At 35.0% G+C, this 21755-nt stretch overlaps 1 protein-coding gene across 4 annotated transcripts in view; it reads right to left on the bottom strand.

The window, feature by feature from the left end:
* SMAP1 (small ArfGAP 1) overlaps positions 1–21755 on the bottom strand; it is a 170368-nt gene that overhangs the window by 104161 nt on the left and 44452 nt on the right. For 3 of the 4 annotated variants that reach the window (XM_046004787.1, XM_046004788.1, XM_046004789.1), the window contains exons 2-3: positions 21427–21560; positions 3212–3297 (exon numbers count right to left, since the gene is read on the bottom strand). In XM_046004787.1, coding sequence (XP_045860743.1) covers positions 3212–3297; positions 21427–21560 — 220 coding nt within the window. Of the gene's footprint in view, positions 1–3211; positions 3298–8698; positions 8820–21426; positions 21561–21755 lie in introns of all 4 variants that reach the window. The other variant, XM_046004790.1, reaches the window with a different exon arrangement.

The following is a 21755-nucleotide window of genomic DNA, read 5'->3' as shown; positions in this document are numbered from 1 at the left end:
CCAAATAAGCATTCTTGAGCAAACAATGGCAAAAATATACATAATCCAAAAGCCTGAAATGAATTACACCAGGTACTTAAAAGTTATAATCTACACCTAGACCTTATGATCTAGCTGCAGAATCCCAAACCATAAGCCTATCTATTTTTAAAGGACATCAATACTCAAATGTGGCAACACTGATTTTACTCAGATTATCAACATTAAAATATATTCAAGTGCCCTTCTACAGAAGGAAAAGTCTGGAAGCTTTGAGAAGTCTCTTAATAACTTCTTAATAAGGGTGGGATAATAATAATCCTACCCTTCCCAACCCCCAAAGTGAAAATAACATACTCTAGTTCATTGGGTTGTTTGGAAAATTTAAAAAGATAAGGAAAATAAAAAGTCAAGCTCAGTGTTTGGCACACAGGAAACCTTTTTTAAGCGGTAAGACTACTTTAGCTGTTGTATCTTCAGTGTGTCAAAGGTCAAGGACATAATCATACCCAAGACCAATAAATTCAGTGTAAAAAATCTCTTCCCTGAAATGTTTAAGTAAGTACCAAGTACTTAAAAATACATCAGCAAAAATATCAGAATTAATAACTCACTACCTCACTAATCCTTTAATTCTATAAGGGTCATCGTAAAATTAATGGTAATTACTTAAGAAATAATATCCTACTAACATACACAAAATAGTGCATAGAATAGTTCAATGTAAGAAGATACTGAGAAGCTATATACAGTCCTTTCCTGAATATCTTCAAAGCTTCTTTGAAAAAAATGTGGAATCATGATGATAGATTAAGTAACTTGGAAGCCATTTTCACCCACAAGGAACCAAACAAAGGATACTACCAAAAATTACCCTGTAGTATTCAAAAGAAGTAAAAAAAACTAAACTCAAACCAAACCAATCCTAACACACATACATACAAACGTCCACAAAATGGAGATTGTTCCATTGGAGGAATCTAATATGTCTACTCAGGCTTGGGGGTGAGAACCAGAGAGAAAAGAATACATACAACCAGCAAGCAATTGGTAAAAACCAATTTTTTTTTGTTTTTTTTAGGACATACTTGCTCACTCAGTTGTATTTTCTTCTACTATGCTCTATTCCCAGGGTTCTGCTCTAGGCCTTTACTTTTCAGAGAAAGAGAACAGTATTCCCAAGATGCTCAATAAAACACACAAAAAGAATAAAGGAGTACTGCCCTGGGTAAACATAACTTCAACTAACACTTTTCTATCATCTACATGCTAAATCACTCCATAATCTGCATTGCATTTCCTGCTTTCTTTTAAGGTCTAGACCCTCGTTTCCAGCTATTGAATGGGGATCTCCATGCATACATCCAAAAGACACCTCAATCTGCCCAAAGCAAAAAAGTATGGCTCATTTCATTTCTGACCCTTCAACTTTTATCTGGTACTAAATTTCTTCTCTCAGGGAATATGCTTTATCTTATCTATAGAACCTCCACCAAGCTTTAAAGAATTTGGGGTCATCTCAGTATCTTTCTTCAGGAAACACAGCCAATCTCAACCTCATCCAACTGCTCCTGCTTTCCCTATTTCCAATATTCCCAATTCCTTCTTATCCATTCTCAATGCCACTATTTAATTTAATCTAATTCTCTAATTTATAACTTCATCATTTCTCATTTCAAGGCTGTACTAGCATTCTACGTGGTCTGCAACTCCAAGGTTTCCTCTGACTAATCTTCCTTGTGGTAGAAGTAAATGCTTCTAATGTTTCTCCTACTTCAAAACCCTTCATGGCTTATCAAATCCTTCGACTTTCATGAGTGCATGGAATGAAGTCCACACTGCTTCTATCTGGTACTGAAAACCCTTCACAATCTGGAAAGTAAGCTTCTTCTGCCACTTGCCCCACTAAACGTGAACCTGTCACATCAAAACCTGTCATGTCCCTCACTCCTTCATACCTCCAGTCACACAATTCGTTATGTCTGAAATGTACCTCCCACTTTTACCCTAGGAACTTGCTATAATAAAAATAGCCTTGGGCGCCAGGGTGGCTCAGTGGGTTAAGCTGCTGCCTTCGGCTCAGGTCATGATCCCAGGGTCCTAGGATCGAGTCCCGTGTCGGGCTCTCTGCTTAGCAGGGAGCCTGCTTCTACCCTGCTCCCTCTCTCTCTCTGCCTGCCTCTCTGCCTACTTGTGATCTCTGTCTGTCAAATAAATAAATTAAAAAAAAAAATAACCTTGGATATCGGATTGTTAAATTTGTGGGAAGAAGGTGGAGGGAGCAGAAATAGAAAAGGCCAAATACAAATACCAACTTTTAAAATAAAACTTAAAAGGTTTCTATGCAAATATAAAAATATATATAATGGCCTCTTCTCTGTTAAGATTGCATTTTTTTTTCACTGTCTGACCACATGAACTGTTTTAGTATACAAATGGGTAATACATAACTGCTCTTTAAGAAACTACATTTTATTGTCAAATCTGCACCTTATTATCACCTTTGGATAGAATCAAAAATACCTACAATCAATTTGATAATCTTAAAGAACAGATCAATTTTGATGAGCTTTTTTCTCAAACTTCAATATAAGTTTGAGGAATCCTATATAATCAAATGACTTTATCTTTAACAAATGTGAAAAACATCTGACTAAAATGCCTGTGAGAAAATATTCTACTTATTCATTAGGGCAGATTTGTAAAAGCAAACACAGCTGTGAAACCTGTAACAAAGATGAAATGTGAGCAGTAAGTATTAGCATAGGTTACTTCAGTAGGTCCACTTACACTAAAAATGTGATTTGCCGTTTTAAATGCCTACATGCCAAACTCCTTAACATAAATATGATTACTATATAAAGGTGATCAAGAAGATCTCTTTAGAAATAAATTTTAAAACTATTCAAGATCCTCACAAGTCAAATCTCTAATAATACTCTAAAACAATAAACAATGTATATTCTCCAATCAAGAGCTGGAGATCAAGAAGAATCAGTCATAATACTTTATACTCAGTAATAATTATATCAAAATACTATGTAGATCATGTATTACTTACTATTAAAAATTTACTACATACAAAGCACAGCTCAGGGCAAACCAACTTTGATCTTTAATAAATAACAGTCTGATAAAGTTCACACCTTCCTAAATACAAACAGTTAAAATACGAAGTATAAAAATGAGTTAATTCTTTTAAAATCCACAATAAATAAAGTTTCAAGGATACTGATCTGTCTGTGGTCTTCGAAAGTTCTCTGGAAGATTGGCTTCATAGAGTAGTCTTGCTTTAGTATTTCCCATATCTTGCATGCACTAAAACAAAAAGAAAAATCAAGTATTTTCATTAGTCATATGAATATTAAAAAGCAATTACTACATACACATACATATACATATATATATACAAATATATACAAATACCAAGTAACATTTATTATTTCCAATATATATTCCTCTCAGAAAAATAAATCACAACTATGAAATTAATTCCTCGAGTTCAAAGTAGAAGCATATTTTTAATTCACATTTATTCAACTTATATGGACCCACAGTTTTCTAATGTCTTTTTCTGTGAAAACAATATCATCTTTATTTATATTCACTACTTCCTAAAAGTAATTCCCTGGTAGTTCATGGCAGTTTTATTATTGTTTTAGATATGACATTTGAACAGCACTACCATTTCCAAGGTAACAACTCAAGATCAAATTTTGTTTCGAGTTTCAAAATACTCTTGGGTTTTCATGATTTACAATCAGGATCACAATGGAAAACAGATGAAAAAGAAATAGTGCTAACCTAGAACTCCACAGGAGTGGATTAATTTCTTTGGGGTTAATCTCTTTAAGAATCTGCTGAAAGCTATGGATCCTCTCCCTACAAACAAACAAACAAACAAACAAAAAACAGTACCCTATGACCCAAAGCCTTCCTAAAATCTATAAACCCCAAGAACAGTAACTACTCAAGAGGAATAAAATAATCTGATAATCACTTAAACCAGTTTAATTAAGTTCCAGGATTTTCTGTGAGTAAAGATTAGTCAAACAGTACTTCCTGGATAATCTATTACATTAGATTACATATATAATTGTAAATTGCACATATATTAGAGAAATCGTGTGTGTGCACGCATGCGCACGCACACACACACATGCCATTTGAAATTTCAAAAAACCCTGCTTTAGGCATTATTTTCCTATTTTGGCAGGAAAGGAAACTGAAGCACCAAGATGTTAAGTAACAGGCCCAAGATTATTAATCTCCATTAGTATTTGACTCTTGATAGAACCAGAATCAGCCCTCAGGAGTTTAGAGATTTCAGGCTGTATCCAATGGAACTGAGGACTATCTCCTTCAGGACTTAGAAACACCAGGCTCTTGGCTTTAGAGGCTCAGTTTTCATTTTATAGACACAGAAATGAAAGCACAAAGAGGTTATATGATTTATCTAGAGTAAGATAATGAATCAATTACAGAGTTTAGATTAGGACCAAGCTCCCTAGTCCCAATCCTTCCCACCAGGCACCAACTAATCAACAGAAGTGTCCAGGAAATTTCACCACAAAACAGAATAACACTGTAGGTATTGCCTCCTTTATTAAAACATCATTCCTGTTATTAAAATATTATTGCTTTTCTTTTAGATTCCCTCAACCAAAATGCTTTGCCAAAATGCACTGCTGGAAAGGAGAATTCTAGTTGCTTTTTTTGGGCAATTTATGATTCAGTTTTCCAGAGCTGAGATGAGTGGACTGGTTGCAAATAAGTGGGGGAGGGAGATGATAAAGGGAATACCCTATTTGTTAAAGAAAAAGTTAAGTTTTATATTTTTTATTATTTTTAACTATAATGAGACTTAAGTTACCGGTAATGAGCTAGCTACTTCAACTACCATCTAGCTTCCTGGAAATCAAGTCAGACCCTAATACTATGCACAGTTCTGAAAAACTTCTAATTTCCAAACCTATTTTCACTTCTCCAAAAGGGGGAATACTTGTAAGGATATCAAATAGACTATCAAAAATATTTAAATTTACCAATTTTCAAAATTCTTTGGCATTAAAGAAGCATGTAATGCTGTCAGTAAATTTTTTTTTCTCTTTCTCTCACACTTCAAACATGAAAAAGGGAGGAAGAGGACTCTTAATTACTTAAGTCAAAATTTCTACTGTTCATTTTAAAATATTTTAAATAGGTATTTATTTAATAAACTATAGTTCATCTCAAAATTAGATTTTTGAAAAAACAGTCAAACATTAGGTGAGCGGTATACTGAAATTCTTGACAAGGAAATGATATATTTTTTACTTAAAGTAAAAATATGTATTTTTACTTTAAGAAAAATATATACTTATATTGAAGAGTAAGTGAAATTGTACTTCACAGTTATGATAAATGCCAATTAGGTAGTACACACTTTAAAATTAGTGTTATTGTTCATTTTCAAATTCAATCTGTCCTCATTTTTAATCTGTCCTCATTTTAAACACTGTATGTTCCTAGAAAGATCAATTTTATATTGTACTTTTTGCTTGAACCACCTTCATCCAAAATCAGCACCATTGTAATTGCAAAGGGAGGCTTCACCTGAAAATGGTATAATAAATCACACTTAAGAATCTCAAAACCTACTATTAAAAGTATTTTGTCCTTGTTGCTCCATAATCTGTGTTTTTAGTTTCTCCACATAATCCAATATATAAAACAAACCATGCCCAAAAACTCACATATCGCCTGAGATTCGATTTCAAAAGTTAACTGTTTGAACTAGAGTGCCGAGAAACACCTACAGGCTAACATAGTTCCTTCACAATCTAATGCAGATAAAACATTTCTATTTCTGAAACTTTCTACGAAAACATTTCACCCAATCCTAGTTTTGGCACTAAAAACAATAAAACCTATATGCTAAATGAGTTCTAAGTTTTTTAAGATTTTAAAGAGACTCAAGTGAACTGGGGTTGTCAATTTAAAAAGTTTAAATTTAAACTTTAAAATTTAAAATTTAAGGTTTATATTTACTTATGGGATTTGTACAATTTAATAAACTAAAACATACAAAAACCGGTGACAGATGGTAATGGCTACACTTGCTACTACACATACAGAGTTCTCTAATCACTATGCTGTATACCTGAAATTAATGTAACATTATATGTCAACTGTATTTCAATTTAGAAAAATAATAAAAATAACCAAAAAAAAAGCAAAAAAATGTCACAAAAAGTGGGAACAGATAAAAAGAAAATAGGCAGGATCAGTAAGTAGGCAAACAAATGTAACAGGACTCACTGTTTCATGTCAATGGGGGCATCTCCAATGAAAAAACTAATAATTAAGCAGCACACAAAATCAGCTTTAGTGAGAAAAGAGCCTTGAAATAGATGAAAAGATAAGAGGTAACAGGAACAGATAGAAACAAAATGTGCCTAAGTTTAAGTTTCTCTCAATATTAGGAAATAACTTTAAATGCCAAGATAAACGATGGACCACCTAAAGTATCAAGTTAATAAGAATAAAACTTGTCAAAGACACCCCCCCCCCTCCCGCCTTTCTTTAGTCTTCCAAAATTTTGGAAAGCAGAGCTCTTTGTGGACTCCAACTAAGTGATATAATTACTTCAGGGTATGACTTCTACCTGTGTTAGCTCAACTAAAACTACAGTCCAGTCTAGGTTCAGTGGCTATGTTTAAGAACTATGGCTCCTTGGACCTCCCCTCTCTTTCATCTTGTGCACTCTCTCTCTTTTCTCAGTACCTACCTCCTATCTGTCTCATGTTTCCTGCATTTTCTCTCTCAGACACTAAGTAGTGCCTGGTCAACAGCCATTTATAGTTAAGCTAGAATTCATATTAATGTATTATTTCAGGAAGCTACCTGTATAGTTTTCGAAATTTTTTGTGTGTACTGACTTGCCCTTTGGCGTTTACTGGCTATTTTAAAAAATGGAATAAGTGGGAAAAAAGAATAGCAGCTACAAAATAAAGGACCGAGATCACTAATTGCTGCTGTAAACGATTAAGTTATAATGTGGCAATCAGACCTTCTAAATTCCCCATGGCAAAAATGTGAAATATTAAAATAATCAATAGAATCTTACATTTTTTTTAAAGATTTTATTTATTTACTTGACAGACAGAGATCACAAGTAGGCAGAGACAGAGAGAGAGGAGGAAGCAGGCTCTCCGCCGAGCAGAGAGCCTAATGTGGGGCCCAATCCCAGGACCCTGAGACCATGACCTGAGCCGAAGGCAGAGGCTTTAACCCACTGAGCCACCAGGTGCCCTAGAATCTTATATGTTAGTATGTAATAGAAAGGTGCTACATGTCTATACTAAATCTGGAGGAAGAAAGATAAAACTATATAAATTAAAACTCATCTACCCAATTTTCTGAGGAATAGATGTGGGAGGGAATCTCACCTACAAGGTCAAAGACTATTGTGTAAGGATAGGAAAACAGCTAAAAATATATACTACATATATGTTTGTATATATGCACAAAATACTTCAGGAAAAGTATACAAGAAACTAATAAATATGGTTGTTTCTGTGGAGGAAAACTGGATGTCTGAGGGATAGAGATAAGAGGAAGACTATTCACTTTGCACCTTTTGTACCCTTTGAAGTTTGTGCCATGTCCATGTATTTCTCATTTCCCCAAAACAATAAGATAATTAAGAGAGGCTTATTAATCCTGCATTGTTTCTGAACAAAATACTCTCCAGAGGAAGCTTAGCTACCATATTCAAGCAGCATGTGAATCAGAACAAGGAGACTTCCTCCTCACCGCTATCCTCCACTCCTACTAGAAGAACACAGTGTTCTAGTGATCAAAGAGGTAATGAATCAAATCGAATTAATACATTTTTAAAAATTCCATCCAAATATATCTTACACTCAAAATACAAAGTATAAATACGGCATTTATCATATCTTTTCCCAGCATGGTCATCTTCTTAAAAAAACAACTGCTGCGGAAGTTACATCACTGAACGTATCTGCTTTTCCTTCTTAAAATTTCAACAAATTTACTCTTCTCCTATCCCCCTACCCCCCCATGTTGCTTCTCCATGTCCTCATATCAGGGAGATCATATGATAGTTGTCTTTCTCCAATTGACTTATTTCACTAAGCATGATACGCTAAATGAAACAAGATGGGATTGGGAGGGAGACAAACCATAAATGACTCTTAATCTCACAAAACAAACTGGGGGTTGCTGGGGGGAGGTGGGATTGGGAGAGGGGGAGCGGGCTATGGACATTGGGGAGGGGAGGCGAACCCTAAGAGACTATGTACTCTGAAAAACAACCTGAGGGTTTTGAAGGGTCAGGGGTGGGAGGTTGGGGCAACCTGAGGGTTTTGAAGGGTCAGGGGTGGGAGGTTGGGGGAACAGGTGGTGGGTAATGGGGAGGGCACGTTTTGCATGGAGCACTGGGTGTTGTGCAAAAAGAATGAATACTGTTACACTGAAAAAATAAATAAAATAAAGTCAAGTACTAAAAAAAAAAAAATTTCAACAAATTTATTTTTATGTGGGTGAGGGAATACTACTTATTCTACTATTTTCTATTCATTAAAATTTTTAGAACACAAAGATAAGATTGTCAAACTGCCTTATCTGAGGGTATATATTTTTTAAATGTTAATGAAAAAGAGAAAATGAGTATTTATAGTCCCTGGACAAATTCTTCATGTCAGTGACTCACCTCTACTACCACTTGAAATTTTCCAGTATAGTTCTCTATCTTCCTCTCAAAAGCCACCAGGATTTCTTGCATAGGAGCAAGCTTTTCAGGACTGGTTTCAAGATCTTTTGGATTCCAGCTGCTGGAAAAGAAGGGCCACCGTTTTTGGTCTCAGGAACTCTTTGTAAATACTTAATACAGAGTCCATTCCTTCAGTTTTCATAAAATTGTGTTCTTGGGGAATTATTCTCTTTCTGTTTTAACTGTTATTTTTAAAAACAAAATAAGAAAACCACGCATATTTAAAAATTAAAAAATCCTAAATGATGATCTGGAATTAGAGGTACCAGGTTCTCCTACTATTTTTCACAATTTCTAGATATTCTCAGAAACTGATTTATCTGTTGCAGCATTTGCTAGTTGTTACAAATTCAGAGAATGTATCTTTTAAAGCAGTAAAATTAAACACTGTTACAACAAAGTTGGAAAAGCTTTACTTCACACTCTTTTGTAATCTGTATTTGCTATGAAATCCATGCCATTTGAAGTGTAGGAATAAACCACTACTTTCATCCTAGGTGCTTACGGCTCATCTCAGGAGTCATCCTGGACTCACCCCTCTTCTGTCAGAAAGCTTAGTGATTGTAACTCTTTAATATTTGTTATAACCTCCCCCTGGTAATCAACCCCTACTGCCACCGCTTTAGTTCCAGATCTGGTCACCCACTGCTTAGACCATTGCAGGAACAAGACTGTCAGATTTAGGTTCTTAAAAGGAACATAACATTAAATACCACTCTTCAACTTACAACATTTAAGACAACATTCCCTGTTCTGTCCCTATTCCCACCAACCCCATCACTGATAGGATCAAGACCAAACCAATCCCCCATTGCAACTTTCACCTTTATCTCCTGTGACACATAACTGCACCTAATACTCTGGTCACAGAAAACTACCTCTTTCTCAAATACAACATGCTTTCTCCATCTTTCTGCCTAGAAGGCCCTGTCTACACTGTATTTACTTCTAGAAATTCATAAGCAAATAAAGGTCACTATAAAAATAGTAATGAGACATCCTTAAAATATGTTGAGAACTTACCATAGCACTAGATACTGGTGATTTCTTTCTTTCTTTCTTTCTTTTTTTAAATAAAGGACCCACTACTAAGTAACTTCCTGAAGATTACCTAAACATTTAGTTAACAGAGCCTAAACTGGAATCCAGGTCTACAAAGTCCCAGCCTTTGACTACGCCTGCTAGCTACCATTCTTACATTCACGCAAAGCAGGGAAGAGCAGTGACCACACCTCTAAAATATTATATGCAATGAAATTAATAATCATGTTTCCAGATGATCTATTCATACAGGTATTCATACATTGCCACATAGCAACTTCCTACCAAATACAGCACTCCACATGGAGATATAAGTTTTCTTCTTCAATAGTTTAGTATTCCTTTAGTTAAACTCTCTCAGTTCCATCTAGATTAGGCAGTACAGAACGAAGAGAGTTAAATTAACAAAGACTTCCACTAAGTAATATCTTATCATTTTGTTCACTGCTTTTACTCAAGAGTTATAGTCAGTTACTAGTAAAAGAGAATTCTAAAAACTATCACCAACCTTTCGACCTTAAAAACAATTTAAAAATCAAGAGGAAAATACAGGGCATAATCTTATGCATTCACATTCAGAATACATGCAACTTTTTCTCAGATGGATTGCTTAAAAATGCAAATGTCTTACTGAACTTCACAGATTAAATTTCGTTAGACAGTATCACATGTCTTTCCTCACCTCACTCTGCACATATAGGCAATACATAAACCCAACACTATAAGCAGCTCCTTGCTCTGATCTTCTTTGAGGACAAGTCAATGATCCTGGCAAGGAGTCGGCAGAAGTTGAATCTCAATCACTTTTCAAAGTCTGTACATTTGGCCATGATTTGAGAAATTTTGTCTGCCTGATAGAATTCATAATGAGGGGGTGCCTGGGTGGCTCAGCGGGTTAAAGCCTCTGCCTTCAGCTCAGGTCATGATCCCAGGGTCCTGGGATCGAGCCCCACATCGGGCTCTCTGCTTAGCGGGGAGCCTGCTTCCTCCTCTCTCTCTCTCTGCCTACCTCTCTGCCTACTTGTGATCTCTATCTGTCAAATAAATGAATCTTAAAAAAAAAAAAAAAAAAAAAAAAGAATTCATAATGAGTACTCCTATCACAAAATAAGAAAAAAGTTATATGACTGGGGGTTTTCTTGAATAAATGTGTACCAAGAATTGTGTGCTGAAAGCTTATGCCCCTGGTTCTATTAAGCACTATGAAAATTTATCTAAGGGTCAAAATCTTGAGAGAGTAAATAATGTTCTAACACATACAGGTCAGATGTGGTTAAATCATGGAGCTCTTCAAATTAGCCTTTCTTAAATGAAATTTTATTCTATAAAATACTGCTTGTCAGGAATTCTTTAATAGCAGTGATAGTTTTCAAAGCTCCCAGAAGCTTCTCACACACTAAAAAATAGAATCACTAAATAGAGAAACCAAAACCCCATGGACAATATTTACAACAAAAATTGGTGATCGAGTATCCCCACAAACACCAAATTCTATGAGGTAGAGATTAGGTACTAACAACCACTGACTTGCATGATGTCTGCAACTAATGGGGGACCAGGCAGATCTGAAAACAAAACACTAAAATAGTAAAGAGATAAAAACTGGAAATTACAGTGAACCAATCTAAAGAAAGTACATGAAACTGAAAAAAAAGCATTTTTACCCAATCCAACAGCAAATACATACAGTCAACAATAAGCTTGAAATGGGGGAAAATAATCTAGCCCCTATCTATGAATTCTCGTAACATAACCACCAAACTTCCCTTCTAGGACCAGGCCACACCCTGAGGAGGAAGTCCTGGGAAAGGATTCAAAACTCGAGCAGTAGCCACCCCCCTCAAAAAAAGAAAGAAAGAAAATAAAGAAAGAGAAGGTACAAAGTGGGAAAAGAAACAGAGCAAAAAAAAAAATCTCAGAAAACAAGAGGCCTTATTTTTAAACACTAACACAAAACCACTGAAGGGAGAGGTCTGTGCCAGTAGAAAAGCTATCTTAAATATCAATTCCTTTTAAAAGTAAAGAAAACTAATATCACATAAAAATGATCAACAGAAAAGAATCAAGGCCCAATCTCATACAAAGTTTTAGAAGAAGAGAATAAGAAGCAAAATAACATCTCTATAATGAAACCACTCTACAACAAATATGTTCAGAAAACGGATCAAAACTGCACACCTACTAATTTAGAACAAGCCAAAAAAATACATGCATGATATGAAAGAACATGTTAAATGAGTTAAAAGCCTGGTGAAGTTACAGAAGAACAACTAAATAAGAAATTAGAAATACTGGGGCGCCTGAGTGGCTCAGTGGGTTAAGCCTCTGCCTTCGGCTCAGGTCATGGTCTCAGGGTCCTGGGATAGAGCCCTGCGTCGCATCGGGCTCTCTGCTCAGCAGGAAGCCTGCTTCCCCTTCTTTCTCTGCCTGCCCCTCTGCCTACTTGTGATCTCTCTCTCTGTCAAATAAATAAAATCTTAAAAAAAAAAAAGAAAGAAAGAAAGAAAGAAATTAGAAATATTGAGGCACCTGGGTGGCTCAGTGGGTTAAAGCCTCTGCCTTCAGCTCATGATCCCAGGGTCCTGGGATCGAGCCCTACATCAGGCTCTCTGCTTGGCTGGGAGCCTGCTTCCCTTCCATTCTCTCTGCCTGTCTCTCTGCCTACTTGTGATCTCTGTCAAATAAATAAATAAAATCTTTGGGGAAAAAAAAAGAAATTAGAAATATTTGGGGCCACCTGCTGGCTCAGTCAGTGGAGACTGTCTCTTAATTTTAGGGTTTTAAGTTCAAGCCGTATGTTGGGTATAGAGATTACTTAAAAATAAAATGTAATTTAAGAAAGAAATTAGAAAATATTCAGAATTAAAATGAAAACTCAGGAAAGAATTAGAAATAAAAGGAAAAATACTTCAGAAATGAATATGAAATAAAATGGAACATGAGAAAACTAAACGGAACAAATAATGGCCTATAAAAACTGGAGACACAAAAAAAACTTAAAGTTTTTAATTTTAAAAAAGTAATAAAAAGGATCCGAGAGAAAGTGACAAATACTGGAGTTAAACAATGAAAAGCCAACTTACATGTAAAAGTGACACTGAAGAAGAAAGCTCAAACAAGGAGACAGAATACTGAAAAACTGATTTCAAAAAGTCATTGAAATTAAAAAAAAAAATTGAAACTACATACTGAAAGAGCATACCAAAGGCATTTCTCATCTAAAAGAAACCTATTTATATTTAATGACATAAATCCGTTAAACACAAAAGCGTGAAAAAAGAAATACCATGCAAACATTAAGCAAAGAAGGGTGCAGTGGCTACACAGCAAGGTGTAACTATCTTACAGGTACACCACTGCTGTGTGACGAAACGATAATCTGAGCTAACTGTATCCTTTTAAATTTTCATTAAGTAGTCTCATTAACAAAAATAAAAATAGGTAAAATTTATCTTAATAATGAATGCATCTTTCTCCTCTTCAGAACTCCATGGAAATTGTAGTAACTTATCGCACCTTCCTTTAACAATTTAAAAATGGTGTGATGAATTAAAACAAGCCTGTACAACTGGATAATTTGAGTTAAATGTAAGTTTCAACTGCCTATCAATGTTCTAGTTCCAGTTTTCTAAGGATGGCAGAGATTCCTCACAGGAATGCTGTAGTTCTATCACTGAAATTTTATTTCACAAACTTACTATGCTTTTAAAGAATAATATGTATCATAATTTTATCTGGATTTATACTATGTCAAGATCAAGGGGGAGAAAACTTCCTCCATATATTTAGTCACTTTCATCCCCTATCTTTTATAATCCTTTACATCCCAACTTTAATAGTGAAAATGGGCACAACATGACCACCAATATAAGTACCTATAATTTAATTACTTGTTTAGCAACAGAGAAATATTTAAAGTATCTACCAATTCTCTTTTGCCTATTCTCCCTGTATCGGGCTGATGAGGAATTCAAATGGAGGTCATAGAACACAGTAAAGCTTACTGATGAGTATTAGTGAAAACCTGTAATTTTAGCTTCCTAAGGACAATTTTTTTTTCTAAGAAAGATCAGAAGTTTATATTAAGACAAGTAGGTCAATAGTATGATACAACTATTGCTAATTAAACTAAAACTACCAGGTTACTTACACAGGTATTTCTAAGAATAACAAGGTTTAAATAGAAATCTATATCCATCTAGTCAGTGATTTTTTTCCTTATCAAAGAACACAAAGAGTAAAAATGTTCAAAACATTTTTAGAACTTGTCTTTCAGATTTAATCTGAGAATACTGTCACATTCTTATGATTTATCCAGAGTACAAGAATTCCACCATAAGGTAGAATCTGACTTTTAGGAAAAAGTTGAATAACATCTCTAACTGCAACATACCATTCTTATTCAAATGCAAATAATAAGATGAAATGGTTTTTGAATGCTGTGGTAACCAAAGAGGACTGAACATAAAATCAAAGAATCTCAAAAACGGAAGAGACTTCAGAGTCATTTAAACTATTCCTCATCTGCCCATTCAATGCTTGAATCCCAGCTACAGATTTCCAAATGGTTGTCCAGCCTTTACATAAACCACTCAAGTAATGGCAAACTCATTACTTTCCAAGGCAATCAGTTTCAGTTCTGGGTGGTTTGAAATGCTAGAAAGTACTACCTATCTAGTACCTGCATATATTTCCTTGGAACCTCCACACACTAGCTTAAGTTATACTCCTATGGCTCCCGTATTTGGGGAATTTAAACATATATAGGAACATGGGAAGAAAAGGAGAGAGCTAAAGAAATGAAAAAAGATACTGTATAAATAATATTGGACAAATTGGGGGCATATGCTTGTTTTTTGTTTTTTGTTTTCATTTTCTTCATTCTCCCTGTTCATTGCTAAATATAGGAAACATTATCTCACAGAATTATATCAAACCAAAGACTGTTCTTGGTGTGCCATTGATAAATTAAGGACATACTGTGTTCCCACCACTGTGGTAACCAACACAAGAACTACAAATGCACATATGGTAAAGTTCCTAATTACTGCAAGGTTACAATTAACAGACATGCACAACGGTAAATAACAATATGTGGTAGTAAATAATCAGGCACAAGCTATATTTTGAAGGTTTATTAAAGTATGGATTTAGCTGGGTTTTAAAGAATGGGAAGAGTTTGGTTTGAAAAAGGGAATATTCAGAAGATACTTCCAACAACAGACAACCGCACAACCAAAACAAACAGCAAGCACTCACTGCCAGAATAATTCAACAGGAACAGCTGTCTCTATACAGCAAAGCGATATATTGTCAAGCATCTGGAGGAAGGTCAAAGACACAGAAGACATCTGTGCCAGATGGCAGAGGTGTGTGATTACCAATTTAAGGAAAATAAAACTTCTATGATTCTCAGAAGAGAACCAATACAAATTTCTTAGAAGAGAAGTCAAATGACCACAACAGTGTTCCAGAAAGATTATTCTGGATGTGGTATGTAAAAGTGATGGAGAGGGGACAGTGACAGGAAGATCAGGAATAAGCTAAAGCCATGGACATGGTAGGAGAAATGAGAATGGAAAGCAACAGAAGCAACAAAAGAATTAAGAACTGATGGCACAATGAGGCACACAAAAGAAAGAGTAAGAACCACAGGACACCACAAGGTTTTAAGATTAACTTGAACAATGGCTTAACATTTACAAAGGCTACATATTAATAACTCAAATCCTTTTTTCCTGTTTCCATATGAAACGTTAAGAGGTTTTATTGATACTGCTAAAGAGCAATAGTTAATTTTGATATTCTATTCTTTCTTTTCTTTTTTTAAAGATTTTATTTACTTATTTGACAGAGAAAGAGAGACAGAGAGAGAGGGAACACAAGCAGGGGAAGCAGGAGAGGAGAAGCAGGCTTCCCGCTGAGCAGGGAGCCCGATGTGGGGCGCAATCCCAGGACCCTGGGATCACGACCCGAGCCAAAGCAGACACCCAACTGCCTGAGCCACCCAGGCACCCCCAATATTCTATTCTTAATTTTACTCAAATGCGTAATGTTATCTGGCAAAAAGAAAAAAAAAATCCATGCCCCATCATATCTATTCCTTTCTCTTAACTTCTATCGTTACATTAATAGCCAGCTTTCTCTGTTTCGTAGTGAAGTTTTTTCATAAAGCAATAAGATTTTTAATTACTTCACATGAATTACTGAATATACAAAGATGAACAGATATGTAAAGCCATGTTGAAATTCCAGTGCTATGGAACCGACCAGATTGACTAACTCCAGCCTCAAAGAATATACAATTAAAATGGGTGCCAGGGCAAACTACCAATTACTTCATGCCAAGGATATCCAAGGTTTCTTAAGATCGGTAAGTCCACAAACAGCAAAGGTCTCTAATAGGCAATCTAAAAAAGAACTGAAATTCACTGTAGAAGCCACTATTGGACAGACAGGGGAAACCATCTGCACAAAAAATAACTGAATCCATGAGGGTAAGTGAGTTCTCCTATGCAGACAGACTAAAGAACAACAGGGATAAAGACAAAACTAGAAAATTTCCACTAGGGGGAAAAAGCAAAAAAAGAAATAGTAAAAACAAAACAAAATAAAACAAAAAACAAAAAAATACAAAAAAAAAGAGACTAAATAAACCAAATAGAAGACATGGTAACTTTAGCTTCTTTCACAAAGAAAAACCTTCAAAAAGGCAGGGGTAGTGTCAAGTGAAGCAGAAGACCAAGGAGGAAGAGGAAAAGAGTTGGATTTGGCCATTAGGGGTAACTAGTATTCTTTATGAGTGCAAACTCAGCAGAATGATGGGAACAGAAAAGAGTTAACAGCAGCAGAACTAAGGTAAAGAAATGAAATAGTGGGTAAAGATCTTGTTCAAGAAATTCAACCGCTAAAGGGAGACAAGAGCTAGTCACAAGACTACAGAGACTGGCACACTGTGCGTACTTAGTAAGTGTTCAGTGGCTGAATAAGCAAACAAATGAATAAATACAGCAGAGTCAAGAACTATTTGTTGAGGGAAAGATGGTATTAGGAAGACTTTTTTTTTTCCATTTTATTTATTTTTTTCAGCGTAACAGTATTCATTGTTTTTGCAAGGAAGACTTTTTTTTAATGGCAGAAGCATGTGAGTAATGTATTTCAAAGAAGAAAGAATTTAAATGTGCCTCCAAATGAATATAATTTTTTTAATTAGGTGGAAAAGCAGGAAGGAAAGCTGCAAATGAAAATAAAGGTAGAGAAACTAGCAGCCACCCCCTTCCATTTTGCCCCTAAACAAGAGAAAAAAAAACTGAAGTCAAAGCAGGGTTTGGGGGGAATGGGAAGAAAGCAAGCTTCTATTCTTTTGTTTTAACAGAAAGCAAGAATGTGAGAAGAGTTGGGTTTAAAAAACCTTTCCTTCTAGCCAAAATATAGTCAAAGCTAAAGTTAAAATGGTAAAGATATTAACAGAGGGAGTAAAAATGCCTACAAAGTGTTGCAGATAAGTTCACTAAGGATAAATCAAAGGCCTGTGGAAATTGGGCAGTTTCAAATGCAAAATTCCCCACAATATATTTTATAATGAATAAATCTCAGTTGTGTGGCCTTGGTGTTCCCAAGAAAATACTAACTACCATATCAATAAACGACACTAGTCAGTAGTAAACAAAGAACCTGTGAAAGAAGATTACTAAAAGATTTATAGTTAGTAAAGTATTAAAAGTGGTCCAAAAGTTATCAAGATAAATACCAAAAACAGGGGCGCCTGGGTGGCTCAGTGGTTAAAGCCTCTGCCTTCAGCTCAGGTCATGATCTCGGGGTCCTGGGATCGAGCCCCACATTGGGCTCTCTGCTCAGCGGGGAGCCTGCTTCCTCCTCTCTCTCTCTCTGCCTGCCTCTCTGCCTACTTGTGATTTCTGTCTGTCAAATAAATAAAATAAAATCTTAAAAAAAAAAAATACCAAAAACATGGGGTATACTTTGCAATACGGACAAAATCTCACTAAGATGTTTTATTAGACGGCACAATTTACAAGACTCTGCACAAAGTAAGCTAAGAAACTTGAAGGCACAAGCAACATTCCTCTGCAGTAAAAATAAGGTATTTTTCATTTTAACTCCTTCAGAACAAACAATGAAAACTGAATTATTAAAAATTTTTAAATAATGGAGAAAAATGGTACTCAATATTTGGGGTTAATGAACCAGTACAAAATTTAAAAAATAAAGATTTTAGTATTTATAAAAGTACAAAGTGATCCTTCCTAAAAATTTGGAAAGTGTCTGAGAATAAACCTAAGACAAAAGATATTTTTTTCAGTGTTCCCAGATACATTGATTATGCACCACACCTAATGCTCCATGCAATACGTGCCCTCCTTAATACCCACCACCAGGCCGAAAGACATTTAATCTAATCATGAACCACATTTTAAAAAAAAAGAATTTTGGTTAAAATGTAAGGTGAGTAACTCTGTTTCCATGCGAATAAAAATCAAAGTAAGTTCTGATAAATTTTCTTTGAAAAATAAGCATAAAGCAATTCTAACCCAACTGTGATATGGCAGATGCCCTAAAACTTGATTCACACACTCAAAACATGTATACAAATAATTGATATAAATATGGTGTATATATGTCAGTTGATACGAAGCTCTGCGGCAAAACTTAAGTAGTTAAGTTGTGTGTTTATGGAGACACACAAAAGAAGTTGTGTGTTTATGGAGACACACAAAAGAAGAATATTTTTATTTAACAGCTGGGTTCAGAGATTAAATCAAGTTTCCACATTAGCTATTAAAGATCTGAAAATATATAAAACTACCCAAAACTAAGTATCATCTTTGCAAGTTAGAAATATGATTTTCATGAACTGTTGGGGTTGGTGGTAAGGGAAGACATAGGGTAGAAATATATGTAGTAAAATACTTTCCTTCTGCAAATAAATGCCTCCTGAGCTTTTTTTTTTAATATCCAAGAAATTCTTATAAAATGTCATATGAATAAGAACACTAAATCACACTGTGATCATCACTCTTTCTAATCTGAATGAAGAGTCAGATTTAATAAGAACAAGCTCCAAGAAATAAAAATCTCAATGTACAGCAACCTACGGGTACAGACATCAGTGTAGTGGTTGCCCCTAGAAAACCTGACTATAAATTGGCACAAGGAAATTTTCTAGAATGATAAAAATGCTCTGTGTATCTTCATTGGGGTGTTGGTGACACAGTACAGACATTTGCCAAGACACATAAAACGCACATCTGTAAATTTTGGTCTCTGTAATTATACTTTGATTTTTTTAAGTAAAAAATAAAATGTGCAGGTATAAATAGAGTTGGATTATATCGAACATACCTACCATCATAGGGAAAATGATATGTTTAAATCTGAGTAACAAGCAACCTCAAGAGACAACTGATATGTTTACCTAATCATCTCAAAATGCCTTAACGTCCAATATTACTATAAATGAATTAATTCTATTTCACAAACATCCTCAAAAAGTAATAAATACTCAATACCACACAATGAATCAATCTGTTTATTAACTCAGTAGTACACTTAGTTACCAATTCATCACAGATTTACTAGGAAGCCACATTGCTTAAGATCAGAAAGATACTCAAGGCAGCAATACTGAAAGTTTTAAACAATGAATAAATGGACTAATATTACTAATAACTGATAAACTAACATCAAGTATTTAAAATATGCCATGTACTGTTCTAAATGCTTTCCCCTTATTAACTTATTCTATCTTCACAGCAACACACAGAAGAAGACATTCTTACTATTCCCATTTCATAAATGAAGAAACTGAGGTACCCTGAGATTAAGTATCCCGTCAGGAGTACCTAGGTCTAACTCTGGCAGTCTGACTATCTAAAGACAACTTTGTAAATCACTTTGTTCTACTGAGTTTTTAGAATCTGTTGCCTTGAAATTTTCTAGGTTAAAATAAAGGTTGTACTTTATAGAATGGAACCTTTATAGAATGGAACCATTTATAGAATGGAACCTGGCCTTCACCAGTTACTTACTCATTTACTTTGTATATCAGTCCCAGAGTGATTTTTTAAACAACAACTTTGGCTTTGCTTCCAAGTACTTACAAGGCCCATCGTAAGAATACTGGATGGCGGGGCGCCTGGGTGGCTCAGTGGGTTAAAGCCTCTGCCTTCAGCTCAGGTCATGATCCCAGGGTCCTGGGATCGAGCCCCACATGCGGCTCTCTGCCCAGCAGGGAGCCTGCTTCCATTCCTCTCTCTCTGCCTGCCTCTCTGCCTACTTGTGATCTGTGTCTGTCAAATAAATAAATAAAATCTTAAAAAAAAAGAATACTGGATGGCTTACTCATCTGTCTGTGTGATTAAGCTTCTTCATACTTTTTTTCTATACTTTTTTTTTTATAAAACTTCATTGTCTATTCATTTAATTTTTAAGTGAGCGCATCCTAACCTTATTTCTCATCACAGAACACTGAAAGAGGAGCTCTGTGGTATATGAAGTCATACAGAGCACCCTCTGATGATAATTACTCATCAAAAGTCTTGCATTCCAAAACAGTAATTCTTATTTCAAGAAGATGACAGTTGGAACCATATAAATGATGTTTGAATACAAGTTCAAAGACTGTATATTACTTAACAGTTGTTTTCAAAAGCCTGCCATTTTTAATAATTTAGTATCTTGCTGTGTAACTATAACCTATTCCGCAGAAAACCAGTGAATTCCAGCTGCAGCCCTCTGACTGGGAAACTCTGCTCTCAGATATAGGAAAAAAACAGCTGCCCACTTCAAATAAACCTTTATTCAATTCCTTTTAACAGGCTAGCTGAGAAAAATATTATTTCTGGAAAACTGAATTGTCCAAGGATTTCATGTTTTGTCCTTAGGGGAAATGAACCATTAAAAAGGCAATACACCTTGGGTCTTGAATGTGTTGTACCTCCATAAGCCATTACAAACACCAAGTTACATTTTCAAGCTACACTGTATCACATTTTCTTGAAGACAACTTAAACAACATTATGAAATCTGTTACCACAGTTACTACAGAGATATTATCAAGAACAAAGCCTTATATGCAATGTTCAAAAAGCTCTACTTCCTTAATAAAACAAGTAAATTTTCTCCTCAAGGATTAGGAAAATACATAAAGTGCCATATTTCCTTTTATGTCCTAGCCAGCAAAATCCTCAAAAACTTATTTAAGAGTGAACTAAAAAAGCTATGCTTGACTTTATAGCCTGAAGATCTCTTAGCTATTTTTTTCAAGTATTTCTAAGTTTTTTTGTTTTTTTGTTTTAATTTAAATCTTGACTCTATCTAGAATTTACTTTGGCATAAATATATCTTTAACACAGAAGTTTTACTTTCTTTATCCAAATCTTTATTTATTTATGACCCACTCCCCCCAACATTATATTCTATTCTCTCACCCTTACTTCACCCTATCCATGCCAATTTCTGTGTTCTTTGGGTAACACCCAAATTTCATTTGTTGCACCTAATATTTCAATATACTCCATTTCAATGTTAACCTTTAGATGCAAGAAGGGGTAAAGGCTTTAAATTCATTTTAAATATTGTAAATAATCTCTCAATAAGGAAAAGTTTACCTGTATCTGTTCTGGTGTCCATTGGTCTAGATTGACTGACTTGACCCTGGATATATGAACCCCAAGATTTCTATGGATTCCAGCACATCTGATGCAAATAAATACACCAATATTCCAGGAAGCCCATCGAGGACCTAATCAAGGAGAAAAAAAAAAAGATAAATATTAAAAATTAAAGTAAACATCATGGCAGCTTTTAAGCAGCATTCTGATTTTTTACACAATTATAATGGAGCCTTACAGAATTTCAAACGGCACCAACAGCAAGCTTATAAATCAACCTTCAAAAACTTAAATGAATTTACTAATTTTGCTTTTCTAGAAACTTT

This window comes from Meles meles, chromosome 5, assembly GCF_922984935.1.
Source record: "Meles meles chromosome 5, mMelMel3.1 paternal haplotype, whole genome shotgun sequence".
NCBI classification, from domain to species: Eukaryota; Metazoa; Chordata; class Mammalia; order Carnivora; family Mustelidae; genus Meles; species Meles meles.
Note: the sequence above shows the minus strand (reverse complement) of the source record. Positions and strands in the feature narration are given on the sequence as shown.